Consider the following 19,160-nt stretch of genomic DNA (forward strand, 5'->3'; position numbering starts at 1 on the left):
CAGCGCTGATCCGACAACAGCTGACCGGAAAGCAGCGCAGCCAGCGCCGACAGCAGAATCAAAAAGCTCAGCACAAACAACACATAACACAAACTATAATAATATCAAATATAAAAATTAATTTAAGCCACTAACAACATCCACGAATAATACTAAACAGTGGCCATGTCGGACGACAAGATATTCATAAGGCGCGACGACAACAAGGAGGCCACCCACAAGAACCAGGAGGTGGACATCTACCGGGACACCTTCATCCGCTACATGGGTGAGAGAAACGCGGCAAGAATTCACCGATTCACCGATGACTGACGATGGTACCGGGTTCCATAGGTTATAGCAACGAGATTGGCGAAGCCTTTCGCCCGCTGGTTCCCAAATCTTTGGTGGCAGCCACCTACGGCATGGCCATTGGTTACGTCTGCACAGATACCTTCGACAAGGCGCTGCGCCTACAAATGGAGGGGGCATCCACCAAAGAGGTGGTCATCAGGGGCGGCGATGTCTTTGCCTGGCAAATGATGGCCTCTGTGGCCATACCGGGATTGGTCATTAATAGGTGAGGTTTATGTTTATAATTATTATTATTTATTATTTATAATTTCACAGAATCACCTGGGCCACACGTTCTCTGCTAACCCGGGCCCCCGTGGCCGTGCTCAAGACCGTGCCCACGCTGGTGGGTCTGGCCAGCATTCCGTTGATCATCCATCCCATTGACAATTTGGTGGATCGTGTTATGGATGCCACCTACCGCAAGGTGGTGAGATAGTCGACAACTCCTTGGAGGATCATCAATGAGGACCCGCCAGCCCCTATTCTACTCTCCCGGTGATAGATGTTTCCTTTTTCCAGGTTCTAAACCGTTTGTATTAACCGTAGAAAAGCTAAGCTTTAACGCAAGAATCCAGCTATCTTTACATTTTGTTTATTGCACTTTTTTGGGGGCGCGGTGCGGGGGAAAAACAATTACAAAAATAATCCTTTATACATAATATATATAATAATAATATTGAGGCAACAGGGTGGAATGCCATGCGATCCCAGAGAGAGAGACCTCCCTCTCTCTCTAGTTCTGCTCCTCATCGGTATCGATCAAATAGGGACTGTCGAGGGCGCCAAGGCCAGCGGCCACACCGCCCTCATTGGCTGTTGAGAGCTTTGTGCGCAGCATATGTCCCGCCTGATAGTTGTGGACAATATGCTCGGCATCCCCGATCACCACTCCAAAGATGCCCAGCTCGGAGACCATTTCAACGATCTGGGGCGGCATATCGCCGCCAGGTCGCACCATATAGCCCCTGGTTAGCGGTGGGTGGATGAGGTCCATCAGGATCCAGGCGGAGCGCTCCACGCGCGACATGCGCTATAAAAACAAGAAGATTAAAAATAATATTATATTCCACAAACTTTGGACATTCCTAAAAATTATTAATAATAAACTTAAAAATATGATAAATAATATAATTATAAAATATACAATTTAAATATACAATACAATATATACAATTTAAATATGGAATTATAATTGTATTTATACAAGGTTTATTTCTATTATCCTAGAAAATGTTAACATTTTGTAAACAAATAAGATATAAAAACAATTTTTAACGCAAAAGCTTTACTTAAAAATATTTAATAAGAGGTTTAGGAGGTATATCTCATACTCTTACTCAAAATTCCTAAAGATAATAAAGCTTAGCTGTCAATTATTGCCATGAAACTATAGTATTAAATAAATTATATATAAATAAATCAACTTTCAAATATAAATTCCCGGCTTAACTCACCTTGAGTGCATCCGGAATATCCACGCCGTAGACATTATTGCCGCCACCTTCGCGCTGTGGCTTCAGCACAAACTTTTCAGGAGTACGCAAAGCCATCTCGTAGGTGGCATTGCCCGCCTCATTGTCGTCCAGGGAATACAGACCCGTAAATATCTTACCCACGGCTTTAATCTCATCCGGATCATTGATGAAACGCTCTAGAACGGCCGGCTGGGCCAGAGCCTGTTGCACCTTCTTGGTACCGGCCAAATGGTAATGAATCGATGGACACTTGATGGCCAGCGATGTCTCCATCAGATAGCGGGCATCCCACTCAGCCTGCGAGTGATAGTGTCCGGGCTCGTAGCCAGCACGGAAATAGATGACGGCCACCTCTTGATTGCCACTACAAAAAAAAGGGAGATGAAATAATTGCAAAGACAATACAAAGAAAAATCATCTGACGCTACGCATCTTGTAGAGTTAATGCTAAAGAAATCTATCTCACTCTTACAGTAGCAACTCCTTGGACTGGCCCAGCTTGCCCTCCTTGTGGACTTCAGTGAGGGTGCGGCGCAGCACCTTGATGTGCGGATAGGTTTCCCGGATGTAGAACTCATGGAAACGCTGATCGCAAATGTTATAGGACACATCCTCGATGATGAACAAGATGACAGCCTTGGGCTTGGCATAAATGTCCCAGGCCTTGACCATGCCATCGCAGAGTCCAGCAAGGGCATTGTTGCTAGGCATCTGTTGGAAAATATAGATTAATATTAGTAAAGCAATTATAAATCTTAAGGAATATCATTTTTTCAAAGATTTTTTTAAAGAATTGCTAACAAAGACAATACAAACAAAATTGCATAGCGTTACACATCTTATAGATATTATTGTCTTGCTTCTTCTCTTCGAACAAAGACCTTTTCAAGTACTTTGGCTTACAATTCTAGCATTACAACAAAAAATCTTAAATAATTAATAATTAAAGATGAAAAATACTTACATTATGCAACTTATCCGCATGTCCCAGCTCACTAAGTACAAATCTGCAAGTGGGAGACCACGACGACGAGGAGGAGCAGCCGGAACAGAGAGAGACAGGTTAGCAAAATTCCGTTATTACCTTCTTACCCAAACAACAACAACAAAACAACAGCAACAAACAACAACAAATGTTTCGGTGTATGGAGCAGAATGGAGGTAAAAACACCCACGGGTGACAATGAGAGGGGGGGGTTATAGTAGAATTACTGGGGAGTTACATGAATATGTTAAAGCTACAGCAATGCGGATAGAGACAGAGACAGAGCGATATATTGAGAGAGATTCTAGTTTAAAACCAATTATAAACCGCATGCAAATCAAAGACAACAACCAATAGAAAGAGATAGAGAGATATATTTTTTAAAACATGATCTGCAAGTGCGATCAGTGATCAGTGATCAATAAAAACTGATCCAGTGCGTGCGTAGGTGAGGGGAAGGAATGTTCTTAAGTGTGTTTTGTGTTTGTGCATTCGTGCGTTTGATAGAGAGAGTGAGTTAGTGTGTGAGAGAGAGAGAGAGAGAAGAGCGCTTAATACTTCTGCTGCGGCACCAATTGGGTGGCAATGCCAGCGAAACTGGAGGCCACCGTGTTGATCTCGACCTGCTTTATCGCACAGCCCTCGTACACGTGTGCCATATAGTCGGATCGCAACAGACCGATGCTATAAGCCTGCAATTATGATCATTATACATTATATATACATTAGGTGCGTCACAGCAGCAAAACCCTTAAACGTAACTACATAATACAAGCGGTTTGGTTATCAAAAAAAAATTATATATATAATATATATAATAAGGTAAGGTAAGGTAAGGTGTAGGGCAGGGAAGGGTTCGATCGAAGCTTATCGATATAAAAACAGAAAACTTTAATTTTTGAAATGAAAAATCGATGAAAAGTCTCGATTATTTCGTTAATAAGGTTTAATATCTATGTTTATTGATTTAAAATAGATTTTGCACACAAAAAACTACTATTACAAAGAGAATTCTTATATTACAATAAGAATTCTTCAGGCAAAGCTTTAAAAAGATACAAATAATTTTGATTTCAAGTTAATTAAGAATTATTCAGGCAAAGCTTTAAAAAGATACAAATAATTTTGATTTCAAGTTAATTTAAAACCTTATCTGCTACATTGCTATTTCACAATGTAATTATGAGTAACGAGCTTTTATTTTTCGCTTTTTTATCCCGTCATCATTAACAGCAGATGGCCCACACTCGGTGGCTCTAATCTGTTCAAAATTATGTTTACGTCATGGCAGCCCAGCAATTGTATAAACAAATTGACAAACAAATTGTTAAAACCAGATATTTTTTATATTTTATAGGAATTTCCAGCTAAGCAGGTGGAATTAAGATGACAGAGATCAGTTTCCTGACTTCCCAGAGTTTGTAATTAAAAACTAAACAAATATATGTGAATGTATGCGTGTAGTTTTGCACCTGAAAGGTGCACACCCGTGTTATCATCGCCCGGCTCCGCTCTAACCAAACAATTAGCTGGCCTAAACGTATCTATATCAGACCCATATCCCTATCTCTCGGTAGTACTGCTGTCAGGGGGGGGGGTCCAAAATTTGCCCTTTAAAAGTGTGTAAAAAAAATAATATTTAGTTTCCTGGGGAGGACAACTTTTTTGGAATTTAATTTATGCTATCTGCATAGAAAAAAGCTTTGATTGATTGATTAAACAGGAAATCTAATCTAAGGCAAGTCCTAAAAGCATTTATAACAATCGGAATAATAAATACAAAATACTAAAACACTTAAATAGATTTATTACTAGATTATTCTTGAACTCAAAAGCATTTTTAGTTTTATTTATAAATACTTTCAGACACCTTCTTTTGGTATTTCTCTTTTTAGAGCCTTGGAATCTTACTAATAAATCTGTTCTCTTGGTCAAAGGGTACCCAACTAGGAGACAATCACTGGGGGGGGAGAGGGTGGCTTTGTGGATTGGTTGTTACCTGCTTGGGTTAGATCGGGAGGAGCAAGTACATAGCAGGTGGCAGAAGGCAGAAAAAGCACAAGTCAGCGGATCAAAGGTCAGGAGACGGAAGGCAACAGGCAACAGGCGGCGGCGGTTTAAAAGAATTCACAATAAAAACTACGCAACATTCTCAAGGATTATAAAAAGCATTCAGGCATATTTTCAGCAGCTACATACATACAAATATATATAATTTATATATATATATACAGCTGTGTTCACTGAAATAGCAGTGCCCCACGACCTGCACGTTTAAGATTGGAAAATACTATTACAAACACTATTTTCATAAAATTTTTTTTTCATAAAGGCTTAGTGTATTTAATTATTAACAATACCACAATCATTTAATTTAGGTAACATAAACCTTATAGAAGATATAGCTAATAACAACAAACAAGGTCTATATTATGCCGATCATTGAAATAGCAGTGAAAAACTAAAATTCTTCATAAATTTAAAAATATCGTATAAGAAACCTATTTCTTCTTAAATTCTAATTGACTATGATCTAATATTTTGTTAAATAGCATTTAGAAGCTATCATAGCCTCATACCTGGGTGGCATGGAGTCCACCAAGTCTTAGCAACGCTTGAGGGGAATATGGCCTCATTTCTCTTGCACAAATTGCCAAAGCTGCGGCTTAGAAGTCGGAAACTTCTTTAATACGTAGCCCTTGATGTCCCCCATAAGTTTTCGATCGGATTTATATCCGGGGACTGTGCAGGCCATGGCATTGCATCCACTTTTTCATTAAGAACCCACTCCTTGGCCACCTTGATGGTATGATTAGGGTCACTGTGCTGCTGAAATGTCCAAATTAATGGCATATTTTCATCAGGATACGACTGCAAGACAGTTTTTAATATTTAGACATAAACATAACATAGTGGCAGTTCAAGTGGCTATTGGCGAACTCGGATCTGGCCTTGATATGCCTTTAACCAAGCAGTGACATTTTTCATGGACTTCGCGAATCTAAAATTTATTCAATAAGTCCCCGGCGAATGGTCCCATGACTGATTCCTATGCCAATTCCCGCTCGTATATCCCTAGAGGATGCAAAAGGACGAGCTTTGCTGAAGCGAAGTACGCGTCGAGCCTGTACAATTGTGGTTTTGCGAATCGTACCTCGGTTTTTTTGGGTTCGGTTCATATTTCATGACTTATAAACTATTTTAAAAGAACAATTTGAAAGATTTAGAGACTCTTTACATGTTTTGCCCTTCTTTCTAGGCTAAGTAATCTGATACCTTTCTCTCATGGAGCAGTGAGGTCCTGCGCCCACAAAAATATTTTTTTTTGCGTTGTAAAGGTGTATTATAGTATAAACTATAATAACGACCGTAATTAAACTCATTTTTTACAAAATTAAAAGAAATTTCGGCACTTTTTGCGAAAGAAAATTAAATACTGCTTTTTCAGTGATCGGCTAAAAAGAGCTGCATATGTGAAAAAATATCAATAAAACATAAAAATAGAGCAAATCTAACGGAAGTTTTTCTCGATTCTTATCTTTAGGTTCCATTTTACAAAAACAATGTGCAATAGATCAGCTTGCAAAAAGGAATATGTACAAAAAAACGTTTTGAAGTTGTTCCTTTGTCGCACTGCTATTTCAGTGAACACAGCTGTATATATAAAATTGGAAAGAACTCATCAACACAGCAATTAAGATACAAGGACACTACAAGCAGCACTACAGCACTCGCACACACACAATAACACAAGATGATAATATATATAGTTGAATTTAATAATTAAAAATATTTCTGTTTCACTTTTAACCTAATTATTCAATTAAGAGATTTCAACTTTAGCAATTTATCAATAAAAAACTTGATTTTTCTTAATTAAAATCTTTTAAAACTCATCTCAAAAACAATGTAAAGGATCGTCTCTGGATCTAAGTGTTAGTCGTGTGTGTGTGTGGTTAGGCGGAGGATAAAAGCGATGCAGATATATATGCTATGATATTGGTTGAGATTGGGTCATAGGATGATGATATATTTGGAAGTAGAGTTTGAAAAGTATCAATGTTTATCGAAGGAAAAACGATATGTTCTAATACAAAAACATTGAGAACTTTTTTTTTCATTAAAAAAAAAAATATATTTATTATTTTGTTTATAATTACAAAAAAAAAGTTTTTCCACTAAAAACAAATTTTATCTACACCAGAACATTACAAGCTTCAATTATCATAGTGATAATAAAAAATATCGAGGTTTATCGATTTTAAAAAGATTTTTCTTATGTATAAAAACATAAGTAAGCTTCGGTTTATCGCTTTATGATACATTTTTGCACACAAAAACATTAAAAATTAAGATTAAATTAAATTTGCAATAAAAAATTTAAAACATCAACATTTATCGATTAAAAAATAAAATGTTTTTCTATATATTAAAACCTTAAAAACTTTGATATTTTTCAAGCTCTATTTGAGAGATGGGAGCCAAGAGGTGGTGACAGTGGCAGTGGTGGACACAGCACCTTTGTATGATTTTACTTGCTGGTCCCAAATGGCCAAAGCCCGAAGCTATTGTATTGATCTCGACTTGTTTCCAGCAGCAGTAAGCGGACTGAATGGGATTGGCCGCTTTTCGTTTCAGTTGCTCCTCCTGCTCCGTCGCTGCTGCTGCTGCCTTCCTCCCAGTGCCAGCTGCAGCAGTTCCCACAGAATTCACAGCCAGAGCCACATCCATACCATCCACAGCGGTATCCTCGCCAGCTGCCGGACGCTGGGCCTGCGTTGATAGCTCCGGACAGCAAGACTCCAGCATTAGGTCGCTGCGCAGCATTCCCAGCGATATTTTCTTCGATTCGTTTTATATTTCATGGTAGCAGATATAGCGATGCGCAATGAGTGACGTTTAATAATGGGAGCAACAGATTTTGTGATTGAGATTTCGATATTTCAAGAGTTTTTTTTTACAAAATTGCGTGGTTAGGATTTGGGATTTTTTGGGGACGGGGACGAAAAAAGCGAAAAAAAAACTTTTTTTCTGTGCGCACTAATTATTTAATGTTAAATTAAAAATGAAAAATAAAAAATAAAAAAAAGGTACAAGGTGCGAGGTGAGAGGATAGCAAGAGAGATAGAGGGCTAGGCCTTTTCGAGGTCAGGGTTATATATATTTATATATATATATATATATATGTGTCTGTGCTATGCTGCCCTAACCTCTCCCGAGCGAAACAGCAAGATAAGGAGCTGCTAGTGTCCAGGATGCTCGCATAAATCACGCTAGATTAGCGACTATATAACCGGAGACGGAGACGAAGACGAAGACGGAGCCGGAGTTTAGCTATGACTATTGGCCGGGCGATTTATGGGAGGACCGGGCGGATCGGTGCAGGGCATGACGATAAGATTGCGGGGTCCTAATAAATAAAAAAAGAGTTCTCTGGCAAGAAACCCACACTGGCTGCCCTCTGTGTTGATGTGCTCCCGATGGATGGATGATTGACTCAGATGTCGGTTATGCGAATAGGGGCAAAGGGAGGGTCGTTGATGATCGATGGATTGTTTTTCGGATTGAATCTCACCTGGGTAAAGCCGTGAGCCAGAACCTTGCGATATATGTTAAACAGATTGGCCGTAAACTCGTCCACCTTGATTGTCTCCGCCAGGGTTGTGGTGATGAACTCCTCGTCGTGGGCCACATTGTGCATTAATCGGTTAATAATTGGCTGCAGGGCCACTGCCTTTTCAAACTCCTTGCGGGGAAATGACGATGGAACTAGCACAAAGGGCGCGAACTAAACAAATGATCAGGGAGAAAAGAAATACTGCTTAAATCGCTCAAGTTTCTTTACAAGAAATTGTTGTACCTAAGACCTAGCTACTAAAAAGTATAATTTACATTCGAATCACTTTAAAAGCTTTGAAAACTATTTATAAAACCCAAAATAAAATATAAAAGCTCATAGAAACCTACCAAAAAAAAAAATCAATATAATACAAAACTCCTGCTTTCCTTAAAGTTTCTATACTCGTGGCTTGTCTTACGTTAAGTGAATCTGGACTAAAGGCGGTCTTGGAACGCATGGCGGCGCCGTGCATGATGGCATAGTCCTTGGCCTTGGCCACCACCTCCATCAGCTCGTCCTCCGGCAGTGGCAGCCGGATGCAGTTGGGCAAAACGGGTGTATTGGCCTCGCTGGACATGATGATGATGATGATCGAGAACGGTGGAGGATCACTGGACTGCTGCTGCTGCTACAAGACGAAACGAAAGCGTAAATAAGTCCCGCAGCTCCAGGGTAATCTCAAGCACTGGTATGACTGCTCACCGGGACTGCTCGCTGGGCACTGAGGTGTCTAAAGCGACTTGCTCTTTTCTGTGTGCTGGAACAATCTCTATTTCGTCAGCGGCTGTAAAAATGCTCACACGCGCTCCAACGATGGCGACTGTTGTGGTGGCCTTCCGCTCTCGGTTTCCGTGGTGATATGCGTCCTGGATTGGATGGGTGCGCTGGGAATTTGGATACCGGTTTAAATTTCCAAAGAGGTTTTAATTTGGATACCGCCAAGGCAACCGAAAAGTGACACGAAAGGAAAATAAAAATAAATCTCTCGACAAGCCAAAATCTATTAGAGATGGGCGGCAGCGTCCAGCTGTGAGGAGTCGTGAGTCACGGGACCTATCGGACATGAAAGTCTGGCAGCGCCGTTTCAGGAAGCTCTCTTTATAGTGTTATGACACTGCCGCATTCATTAGAGATTTCAGTAAAGGTTTGACAGCTCCATGGGGTTTTACACAAGTGCGAGCGAGATGACTAATGCAATGAGAATTTCACATTGCTGGTTTCTTAAACTGTAGGCATTATAACTTAAAAACATCATTTTAAAGGAGGAATACAGAAATTCATATTAAAACGCTGCGAACTGTGGCCGTTTTTATTGTTTAACTTTTTCCAAAAACCAAAATAATCCAAGAAAAATTACACATATAGTTGTCATTTTCATGTCATACACCCATCAGGGGTTTCTACTTTTTGGGATTTTTTAGGTAGAAAGCCAAATTTGCGTGTGGCAACACTAACTCGTGCAGCAAAAAAAAAAACCAAGTCGGCGAATTTTTTTGCAAAAGAACGGAATATAAACCAATTGATTGTTTTTGTTGTGACTCTTAATGTGGCTTTGTGCAAGATAAACAAACTTAAAGCCGACGATCTTACGCGGCAGTGAAAGAAAACGAAAACTCTTGCTGCTGGCCGGCCCCCTCCCGCCGACGCCCCTTAGCCCCCATCCCCCTCGGACGCGTCGCTGTGCGTGCATTGTTGTTGTTTCCGTTTAGCTGGATTGCACTCGTTTTTTTTTTTTTGCGTGTTTGTTGCTCTCTTTTCGGTTCGGTTTGCGGCTCCGTGTTTTTAGGTGGAATAATATTAAACAGTATTGCTAAGCTATGTCGAAAAACAAGCTGAATCTGGTGCTGCCGCCGGTGAATACGGAAGCAACTGTTGCCGCCGCCCAAGTGGCGCCGACACCGCCGTTCAAAACCCCCTCGGGCACAGAGTAAATATGACATTCTCCTGCACTTGCGTTTTTTTTTTTTTTCAATTCCCCTAACCCAATCCTCTTCCACGTCCTATTAACCCACTGCGCCGCACATTTTTCATTTCCCCTGATTAGATTTTCTATTTACCTGCAATTAATTTTCTCCGATTGATTGATTCGACGAAATTCAATCCCCAAAAAGGACAAGGAGAGCGAGGTACATCGCGTGAGAGAGAGAGGAAGAGAGAGAGCCGTTAGTGTGGGTGTTTTTGGACCGTTCTTTTCTGACATGACGCACGAACACACCCACACCTGTCCACAGTGGGGGGCACAATAATAGATACACTACAGTATAACTGTAACTGTTATAATTGCAATATTTTGACTTTGGCTTTATTTTAATTTAGGAAGAAATGGAAAAATATAATTAAAAAAAAAAATAGATATATACCATCCTCAAAATCCCATTCCATCTACATCCTAATGCCTCCTCCACAGTTTTACATTTTCGTTTTGACTCGCAAAAATTCATTAAGAGGTTAAATTAAAGCACACACAGTTTGCTGGGCAAGCCGAAGACGAGCATCGATGCGCTAACGGAAACGCTGGAGGGCCTGGACATGGACGACACTGAGCGGAAGCGGATCAAGGTGTTCCTCAGCCAAAAGGAGAAGATCGGCGAGCTCTCTGACGAAGATCTTGAGAAGCTTGGCGAGCTGGGCTCTGGCAACGGCGGCGTTGTGATGAAGGTCCGCCACACGCACACACACTTAATTATGGCCAGGAAACTGATCCATCTGGAGGTCAAGCCGGCGATCAAGAAACAGATTCTGCGCGAACTTAAAGTCCTCCACGAATGCAACTTCCCACACATTGTCGGCTTCTATGGGGCCTTCTACAGTGACGGTGAGATAAGCATTTGCATGGAATACATGGACGGCGGATCACTGGACCTAATCCTCAAGCGGGCGGGCCGGATACCAGAGTCCATCCTAGGCCGGATCACTCTGGCGGTGCTCAAGGGCCTAAGCTATCTGCGCGACAAGCATGCCATCATCCATCGGGACGTCAAGCCGAGCAACATTCTTGTCAACAGCAGCGGCGAGATAAAGATCTGTGATTTCGGCGTTTCCGGCCAACTGATAGACTCGATGGCCAACTCCTTTGTGGGCACCCGCAGCTACATGTCGGTAAGTTGTCCTGTTGTAACCTCCTATCTGGAGACCTTTCTAATTATCCTTCTTCCAATCGATTCACTTGCAGCCTGAGCGATTGCAGGGCACACACTATTCGGTGCAGTCGGACATCTGGTCGCTGGGCCTGTCGCTGGTAGAGATGGCCATCGGCATGTACCCCATCCCACCGCCGAACACCGCCACTTTGGAGTCCATATTTGCTGACAATGCGGACAATGATGGCGGCCAGCCGGTGGACGAGCCGCGGGCAATGGCCATCTTCGAGTTGCTGGACTACATTGTGAACGAGCCACCGCCAAAGCTGGAGCACAAGATATTCTCCAACGAGTTCAAGGACTTTGTGGACATCTGCCTGAAGAAGCAGCCCGACGAGCGGGCCGATCTCAAGACCCTGCTGGTAAATGCTCCCAGTCTTTCTCTACTTTGCGGCGCAATTTAACCCATTGTCGTTGTCTGGCTTTTAGAGATAGTTTCCTAGCGGGTTAATGTACTAACGATTTGCATCTGTTGTTCCCTTGCAGAGTCATCCCTGGATACGCAAGGCGGAGGTGGAGGAGGTGGATATATCGGGCTGGGTGTGCAAGACAATGGATCTGCCGCCGTCGACGCCGAAGCGGAATACGTCGCCCAACTAGATGTGGCCGCAATGGATCTCCCGATCCTCCAATCCCCCCCGGATTCCCGATTTTCAGTCTCCCCCCTCCCCCGTTTTCCTATGTATATCCGCTCACGCATACACGTTATTTATTTGAATGTAGCCCATGTACTGTTGTATCATATGTAGCCGGATATATATATATATACGTTTTAGGTGTATATGCATGTTATATATATCCAGTTCTTTCGATTCCTTCCGATGTCTCTGCGTGTGTGGTGCTTCCTCTCCCCCCGCCCCACCCCCCATCGGCTCTTTGTCCAACTTTGCGTTGGAGCCGAGCAAAAACAACTGAATAAAAGACCTTGCAATTAAATCGAAAATAAAGAAATCGAAGTCATACCATGTACATATGCCTTTTTTGTGTTAGTCGGCGGAGAGTTCCTAAGGCAGCCTTTGTTACTGCAGGGGAAGCCACACAGAAAATTAATATAGTATTGAGTTTATTGAGGAAATATCCTGTCCTTCATAGGAAGGATAGATGATATAGTCATCCGATTTTCATAAAAATAAAATCAAAATTATAAAATTAAAGGAAATGCTTGAAATTAGTGAAAGCTAAAGTTTTATTATATTATCTCGATCGTTCCTATGGTAGCTGTATGATTTAGGACTTCTATTTTTTATTGTAATAAAATTTATATATAAGTCTTTTAATTTGAATTTTTACAACTTCGCGCCTAACCCCCCAAAAAAATTACAGTTATGTGGCAACACTATTATCGATTTGCTTAGAATTAATACGCAAATTTTATACAAATAACTCCACAAGTAAAATTCCTTGCAAAATTAGTTGGTTTCTATTTTAAATGACCTACCAACCAGAAGGCTACCTAATTTAAGGTTTATTATAAATATTATTATTAAATCAAGCCCAAAGTCAGTTAACTGGCAACGCCATTAACGGTATTGTTATCGACTTGTCGCCACGGGACGCCAATGGCTTCCATCTCTAGCGCGTGTGTCAAAATAAATAAGTAAGCAAAAATGAAAACAAAAAAAACAAGTGCACTAAAACAGCTGTAGTTAGTTGTATATAAACACAGACAGACTCGTGGCGCAGCGTTTTGATAAGCGATTTACAGTTGCAGAGATCCGCAGCACGCAATTCCGCGGGGGCGTCCAACCAATTAAAAGAAATCAAAGAGCAACGGAGGAAGAGAGGCCTAGCTAAGGAGAGCGAGAGAGAGAGAGAGAGAGGGCGACACAAACACAAACAGGCGCAAATTGAGGCAAAGGCACTGTGTTCTTTGTTGCAAATTATAGTGGGGCCCACCTACCACCGCTCCCCCTCGCCACTGGCCCCTTCCCAGTTCCAGCGCCGCGCCAAAGCATACGCTTCCCGGCCGATCTGGGATCTGCAGTGCGACAGTACGTTCAAGACGGAGCTCCAATGCAGACGTCCCTCTCTCTCTCGCGCTGAACAACTCGCCGCTCTCGCCGACTGCCAATTGGAAGGAGTGCAAGTGCAAGTGCTAGTGGAAGAGGAAGTGGTAGTGGAAGCGGAAGCGGAGCCATGTCGGCGGTTAATCAAAAGGAGAGTCCCAGTCGGGACTCAACGGCCTCGACGTCCGGCCACATCTCCATGCTGGGGGACAACACATTGGAGTCACTCTCCAGGGACTACAGCCTGGGCAGCCTCACTTCGGCCGGCAGCCAGGACGAGGTCTTCCGGTGCCGCGATCACGCCGACACCATCCTCAAGCGAATGCAGCTTTACGTGGACAGCCAACAGCTCTGCGACGTGGTCCTCATCGCTGGTATCGATGGCAAGCGGTGAGTTGGGATCGGGAAGTCCGGAATCTCTAATCGAGACAAAGGAATGGTAATGGACATGGGAATTGGAATTGGAAAGTTCATTAGCGATTCGCTCCCGCTCCCCCATCCATTTACCCAGTGATGCCTCCACCGCCCCCTGCCGCTCCTCTGCTGACCTTTACTTCGGCGCAATTCACTTGGGTTCTTTGTCTGTTTTCCGTTTCTGTTCTCTGTGCTGCTGTCCCCAACGCAATTCCAACAGTAAACACAGACACATACGCACGCAGGGAGAGACAATCGTGGTCAAGTTAATAGCACGGAGGAGCGACACGCACTAAGCCTTAACTAAGAGTTTTTCTAATTTACGCAGAAAAGGTTAGTAGGGAGCGATTTTAAGGGAAAAAAGAGGCTTAAACTGATCAGATATTACCATATTCATGAACAAATTGTAATTACATTATTGTTGATCATGTCCGATTATACATTCTTTACTCATCAACAAGATAAGAAAACGTAGTTGTTTATCGCAATCACAATACACACATGTACATTCGATCCAAGCAAAGTTTGCCAGTTTATTGAACTCATAAATTAATGGTAACTAGAAAAAATATTGAATGGCGCTGAAGCAATACCTGCTGCCATACCTTCCTGGGAAGTGCTACTCTTTTGGCCGTCACTGTGAACGCGTCGCACTAATTGTGACTGCTGCAAAAGTGCAGAGAGAGAGAGCGGAATGGAGTGCACAGAAGAGCTTGAGAGAGGAGAGAGGCTGAGCGGCTGAGAGAGAGAAAGCTTTGTTTTTGTTTTGAGAACAATGGCAATGCAACGCAGCAGCAGCAGCAGCAGCGAAAGATCAATCTCAAAACAAAGACAGCGACGAAGACGCCGGCAGGGAAGAGGGGCAAAAACAACTGCAGCATGAAGCAAGAGAAAAAGAAGAAAAGCAAAGGCAAAGATACATAGATCCAACGATTTCCGATTGAGATTTGTGCCGCGATCCCCAGTGCAGTTGCGGCATTAACATTATTTTATTTCCTCAGCCTGCACTCAACCGGTTTTGCGGATCGTGAAAACCTGCTGATCTGTGCCATGGTAAACAAAGACGCAAGAACGCTATAGTATGTGCACTTACAGTGCGTTTCGAAACTAACAGAGTTGTACGTACAGCTAGGGTCAAAATAATAGGGTAGTTATATATTATTTTCCTGAGTAATGTTCTTTGAAATGGTAACATTTTTGTTACAATTTTGATAAAAACATAACATTTATTAATTACAAATTTAAACATTTGAATATTTCACAGAGTACCCGCCCATCGTTTGGTGCTATCGGCATCCAGCGCCTATTTCTCGGCCATGTTCACGGGATCGCTGCGCGAGACCCATGAGCAGGAGGTGACACTGGGCGAGGTGCATGGCGATGCCCTGCATATGCTGGTGCAATACTGCTACACCGGATTCATTGAGATGCGCGAGGATACCGTGGAAACGCTCCTGGCCACCGCCTGTTTGCTCCAGCTAAACGACGTGGTCACCGCCTGCTGTAATTTCCTAGCCCGCCAGCTTCATCCATCCAACTGCCTTGGATTCGCCTTCTTTGCGGAGCAGCAAAGCTGCACCACGCTGCTCCGACTGGCGCAGGCCTACACCTGCCAGTACTTCATGCAGGTGTGCCAGAACCAGGAATTCTTCCAGCTCAACGCCGATCAACTGGGCAAGCTGCTGTGCAGCGATGATCTCAATGTGCCCTCGGAACAGGATGTCTTTCACAGTTTAATGTCGTGGGTTCGCCACGACTCCACTGTCCGCGAACAGCACATACCGGAGCTGCTGGCCCTGGTGCGTCTGCCGCTTCTACAGCCTACCTTCATCATGGATCACGTGGAGAACGTGTGCAATGCCAATGCCTGCCAGCAGTTGGTAATGGAGGCCTTCAAGTGGCACCTAATGCCGGAGCGTAGGTCCCGCATCGCCACCGAACGAACTACGCCCCGCAAGTCCACAGTAGGTCGTCTCCTGGCCGTTGGTGGAATGGATGCCCACAAGGGTGCCATTAGCATCGAAAGCTATTGTCCGCGTCTAGATAAGTGGACATCGTGGAAGCACATGACCGGTCGTCGGCTGCAATTCGGCGCCGCTGTAATGGAGGACAAGCTGATCTTGGTGGGCGGACGCGATGGACTGAAGACCCTAAATACCGTGGAGAGTCTCGACTTGAATACGATGGCCTGGGCGCCGCTCAATGCGATGGCCACGCCACGTCATGGCCTGGGCGTGGCGGTGCTGGAAGGACCGCTATATGCGGTGGGTGGTCACGATGGCTGGAGTTACCTGAACACTGTGGAGAGGTGAGTGTGGGGGAAGCGAATGGCCCTGCAGGAAATGAAAAGAATCTATTGTAATATGTTTGTTTTATGGCCTTTCAGGTGGGATCCCATTGCACGCACTTGGAGCTATGTGGCACCCATGTCCTCGATGCGTTCCACCGCCGGCGTGGCTGTGCTAGGCGGCCGCCTTTATGCTGTGGGCGGACGCGATGGTTCTGTTTGTCATCGCTCCATCGAATGCTACGATCCGCACACCAACAAGTGGAGCCTCCTGGCGCCCATGAACAGACGACGCGGAGGTGTGGGCGTAAGTAAAAATGGGGGTTATTACAGCTAAATAGAATTTAAGATGTTCTTTTGGGACAATATTTTGGGTTTTCACATTAATACAAACATTAATTCGCCAGGTGACGGTGGCCAATGGCTTCCTGTATGCTCTGGGTGGCCACGACTGCCCCGCCAGCAATCCTATGGTGTGTCGTACGGAGACAGTGGAGCGCTATGACCCGGCCACCGATACGTGGACACTGGTGAGTCCTTTATCCCTCTCGCTGTCCATCTTAAACATGTTTGCTCTTACACAGATCTGCTCACTGGCCTTGGGACGAGATGCTATTGGCTGCGCCCTGCTCGGCGATCGCCTCATTGTGGTCGGCGGCTACGATGGCAATCATGCGCTCAGGAACGTGGAGGAGTACGACCCGGTGCGAAATGGATGGAACGAGCTGGCGCCGATGGCCTTTGCCAGGGCCGGTGCCTGTGTGGTGGCCATTCCCAATGTTATACCGCCAGCGGCCCAGCAGCCGCCGCCCAGTGCTACAGTTTAGTCTAAACCCACTCCACTTTTGGTTGCAGTGTAGTCTCTCGTCCAATGCATTGCCACAAAGGGTTTAAGACCATTGATATCAAATTTGTGAGAACCTTTTTTTTTTTTTTGAATACTTTTCAAAATTTTTATTGGTCAATGCACTTGGCGAAAATTCACACTGAAACCGGAATATTCTTTAGTAGTTGTTGTTACTGTTGTTGCTGTGAGCTGCTCGCTGCTCGTGTGTTCTTTTAACCCGGCTGAACGCAGCTAGCAGCACCATTTGCCGCCGCCTCGCTCTCGTCTCTGTGTTCTCTGACATTTCAAACCCTTTTGCTATTGTATATGACACTCTACCCAGCCTCCGGATATGGCCTCACTCACTCATTCCCGTAACCATTCCAAAAAGTTCAAGCAAGCAAAGACATTTATAACGAACCAGTGAAATCTCATAAAATATATAAGAAATGCATGCAGCTACTGTGAGGCTTCCAAGCTAAAATCGTTCTCCTCCCTACCTACTTACTTACTTACCTGTAATTAACCGAACGTGTAAACAAATGTTTATAACTTGTAGTTATATGTCCCATCGCCAGCACTCACTCCATGCTTTGCATTACACACCGCATGCGGTGACGGGCACACCAAATGCATTCCAAAATCTCCATCGATATCATCATAAAAGATCAGAGCTCGTAAAGGGATCGTTTAACTTCTTTCGATCAGAAACTCTCTCAGGAGAACGAATTTCGCTCTCGCAATTTAAACGTAAGAAAATGAAAGAGAGAACTTAAGAACCTTCTTTCGATCAGAAACTTAGAAGAGCGGTTTCTCTCTGTAGAGAGAAAACATTCAAAAACTCTCTCAAGAGAACAAAGTTCGCTCTCGCAATTTAAGTAAACGTAAGAAAATGAAAGAGAGAGAACTTAAGAACTTTTAAGTGGCGAGCTCTGGTCTGAATACTATACTATACTATAAATCCTAGACTATATAAGACTGCGCCAAGCCAAAATTCAAAAACTAGAAAAGAAAAATAATGATAATACATTGCATGTAAAGTGTTCATTTCTACTACATTAAAAACAAAAACAAAAAAACGAAAACAATCAAAAACGAAGACATACATAGCTGCGAATGCGCTTAGTTTTAGTTAGTAAATACATGTGTATGTTAACGTATGGCATTATCCAAATGATTTCGATATCAAATTGCATCATTTTTCGTCATTTTTGTATTCAATATATTAGCCAGTAAGTATTTGAAGTATCTGTGTGTGTGTGCGTACAGAAAACGAGCATTTATTTCTAATTGTTTATTATGTTTTTTTATTTCTTTCTTTTTTCCAAACTCGATTCCTCCTTTCCGATTGATTGCATTTAAACGCGCGCGCGTGTGTTCCGTAGAAAAAGAAGAAGTGGAAGCCAGTGAGATTGGATCCAATCTGCTTAAATAGGCGTCCAAGATCTGTCGAGTTTGTCGACTACTATCACATGTAATTGCAAAAAAAAAAAAAAACCAGACAGAACAACAAGCAAGATAAACAAACTATATAAAACTTTAAGCAAAGCTACGAAAAAAAAACACAAAAACAACAGACAAGAAAAATACAAAATATGGATGAGAATTTCAAATATTACGTATTATTTTATATTTACACGCATATACATACATAATATATACAAATACATATATATATATATTTTTACACAAAACATACACTATGCATAAATGTATTTTTTGTACAATAAAGCGATAAATAAATCGGTTATTTCTCCAGAATTTTGGATAGGTGAACATCGAAAGTAAAGGACATTTTTTATTGGGTATTTATATTGCTATATAAAACTAATGAAAGGAATTTAATGAAATATTTTTGCTTATTCCGTTTCACTCAACAATTCATTCTAGTTTTAATATTTTAATACAATAAGTAATTTGTTAAAATATTTTGTAATCTTTCAGTTTAAGTTAACAATTTATTCTAATTTTACATTTCATTTACATTTTTTATTTTAATTTTTTAGCATTAAAAATAATTCATTAAGTCACTTGTATTAAGGCGTTAAATTCGTACTTGGGAATTTTTGGT

At 42.4% G+C, this 19,160-nt stretch overlaps 4 protein-coding genes across 12 annotated transcripts; 3 read left to right on the forward strand and 1 right to left on the reverse strand.

Annotated features, from left to right (window-relative positions):
- The first annotated feature begins 40 nt into the window (after nt 1–40).
- Nucleotides 41–920, forward strand: LOC108083481 (mitochondrial fission process protein 1). Its single transcript, XM_017179275.3, has 3 exons — nt 41–268; nt 334–559; nt 610–920. The coding sequence occupies exons 1-3, from the start codon at nt 166–168 to the stop codon at nt 770–772; spliced, it is 492 nt and encodes a 163-aa protein (XP_017034764.1). The 5' UTR covers nt 41–165; the 3' UTR covers nt 773–920.
- On the reverse strand, nt 913–9,426 carry Gss2 (Glutathione synthetase 2). 5 transcript variants are annotated; one of them, XM_017179269.3, is made up of 8 exons: nt 9,119–9,426; nt 8,835–9,041; nt 8,372–8,584; nt 7,316–7,638; nt 2,776–2,818; nt 2,284–2,522; nt 1,791–2,175; nt 913–1,366 (listed from the first exon to the last, which is right to left on the reverse strand). In XM_017179269.3, exons 2-8 carry the CDS (start codon nt 8,991–8,993, stop codon nt 1,070–1,072), a joined length of 1,659 nt encoding a protein of 552 aa, XP_017034758.1. In that variant the 5' UTR covers nt 8,994–9,041; nt 9,119–9,426; the 3' UTR covers nt 913–1,069. The 5 variants fall into 5 exon arrangements, with proteins under 5 accessions (XP_017034758.1, XP_017034759.1, XP_017034757.1 ...); XM_017179270.3 differs by lacking the exon at nt 7,316–7,638 and adding an exon at nt 3,355–3,488 and having other exon boundaries at nt 8,835–9,044; XM_017179268.3 differs by having other exon boundaries at nt 8,835–9,044; nt 9,119–9,425.
- Nucleotides 9,427–9,850: 424 nt separating this feature from the next.
- Dsor1 (mitogen-activated protein kinase kinase 1) lies at nt 9,851–12,525 on the forward strand. Of its 2 annotated transcripts, none has more exons than XM_017179273.2 (4): nt 9,851–10,343; nt 10,876–11,515; nt 11,589–11,918; nt 12,043–12,525. In XM_017179273.2, exons 1-4 carry the CDS (start codon nt 10,234–10,236, stop codon nt 12,154–12,156), a joined length of 1,194 nt encoding a protein of 397 aa, XP_017034762.1. In that variant the 5' UTR covers nt 9,851–10,233; the 3' UTR covers nt 12,157–12,525. The 2 variants fall into 2 exon arrangements, with proteins under 2 accessions (XP_017034762.1, XP_017034763.1); XM_017179274.2 differs by having other exon boundaries at nt 10,885–11,515.
- Nucleotides 12,526–13,021: 496 nt separating this feature from the next.
- Nucleotides 13,022–18,839, forward strand: LOC108083521 (kelch-like protein 5). Of its 4 annotated transcripts, none has more exons than XM_017179351.3 (7): nt 13,022–13,153; nt 13,262–13,952; nt 15,241–16,284; nt 16,363–16,570; nt 16,671–16,793; nt 16,848–17,084; nt 18,475–18,839. In XM_017179351.3, the coding sequence occupies exons 2-7, from the start codon at nt 13,693–13,695 to the stop codon at nt 18,565–18,567; spliced, it is 1,965 nt and encodes a 654-aa protein (XP_017034840.1). In that variant the 5' UTR covers nt 13,022–13,153; nt 13,262–13,692; the 3' UTR covers nt 18,568–18,839. The 4 variants fall into 4 exon arrangements, with proteins under 4 accessions (XP_017034840.1, XP_070144067.1, XP_070144066.1 ...); XM_070287966.1 differs by lacking the exons at nt 13,022–13,153; nt 13,262–13,952 and adding exons at nt 14,572–14,886; nt 14,978–15,094; XM_070287965.1 differs by lacking the exons at nt 13,022–13,153; nt 13,262–13,952 and adding an exon at nt 14,572–15,123.
- Nucleotides 18,840–19,160: the final 321 nt, after the last annotated feature.

Source organism: Drosophila kikkawai, chromosome X (genome assembly GCF_030179895.1).
Source record: "Drosophila kikkawai strain 14028-0561.14 chromosome X, DkikHiC1v2, whole genome shotgun sequence".
In the NCBI taxonomy this organism is placed as follows: domain Eukaryota; kingdom Metazoa; phylum Arthropoda; class Insecta; order Diptera; family Drosophilidae; genus Drosophila; species Drosophila kikkawai.

Bases quoted from the DNA above. Each gene is read 5' to 3' on its own strand.
- Gss2 (XM_017179269.3), bottom strand. From the start codon at position 8,993: ATGTCCAGCGAGGCCAATACACCCGTTTTGCCCAACTGCATCCGGCTG. The intron at 2,176-2,283 runs GTAAGAGTGAGA...TTTTTTTTGTAG, and splicing joins CAGTCCAAGGAGTTGCTACT to TGGCAATCAAGAGGTGGCCG. The intron at 1,367-1,790 runs GTGAGTTAAGCC...TTGTTTTTATAG, and splicing joins ATATTCCGGATGCACTCAAG to CGCATGTCGCGCGTGGAGCG.
- LOC108083481 (XM_017179275.3), top strand. From the start codon at position 166: ATGTCGGACGACAAGATATTCATAAGGCGCGACGACAACAAGGAGGCC. The intron at 269-333 runs GTGAGAGAAACG...CGGGTTCCATAG, and splicing joins CACCTTCATCCGCTACATGG to GTTATAGCAACGAGATTGGC. The intron at 560-609 runs GTGAGGTTTATG...ATAATTTCACAG, and splicing joins CCGGGATTGGTCATTAATAG to AATCACCTGGGCCACACGTT.
- Dsor1 (XM_017179273.2), top strand. From the start codon at position 10,234: ATGTCGAAAAACAAGCTGAATCTGGTGCTGCCGCCGGTGAATACGGAA. The intron at 10,344-10,875 runs GTAAATATGACA...GTTAAATTAAAG, and splicing joins AAAACCCCCTCGGGCACAGA to CACACACAGTTTGCTGGGCA. The intron at 11,516-11,588 runs GTAAGTTGTCCT...ATTCACTTGCAG, and splicing joins GCACCCGCAGCTACATGTCG to CCTGAGCGATTGCAGGGCAC.
- LOC108083521 (XM_017179351.3), top strand. From the start codon at position 13,693: ATGTCGGCGGTTAATCAAAAGGAGAGTCCCAGTCGGGACTCAACGGCC. The intron at 16,285-16,362 runs GTGAGTGTGGGG...ATGGCCTTTCAG, and splicing joins TACCTGAACACTGTGGAGAG to GTGGGATCCCATTGCACGCA. The intron at 16,571-16,670 runs GTAAGTAAAAAT...TTAATTCGCCAG, and splicing joins GACGACGCGGAGGTGTGGGC to GTGACGGTGGCCAATGGCTT.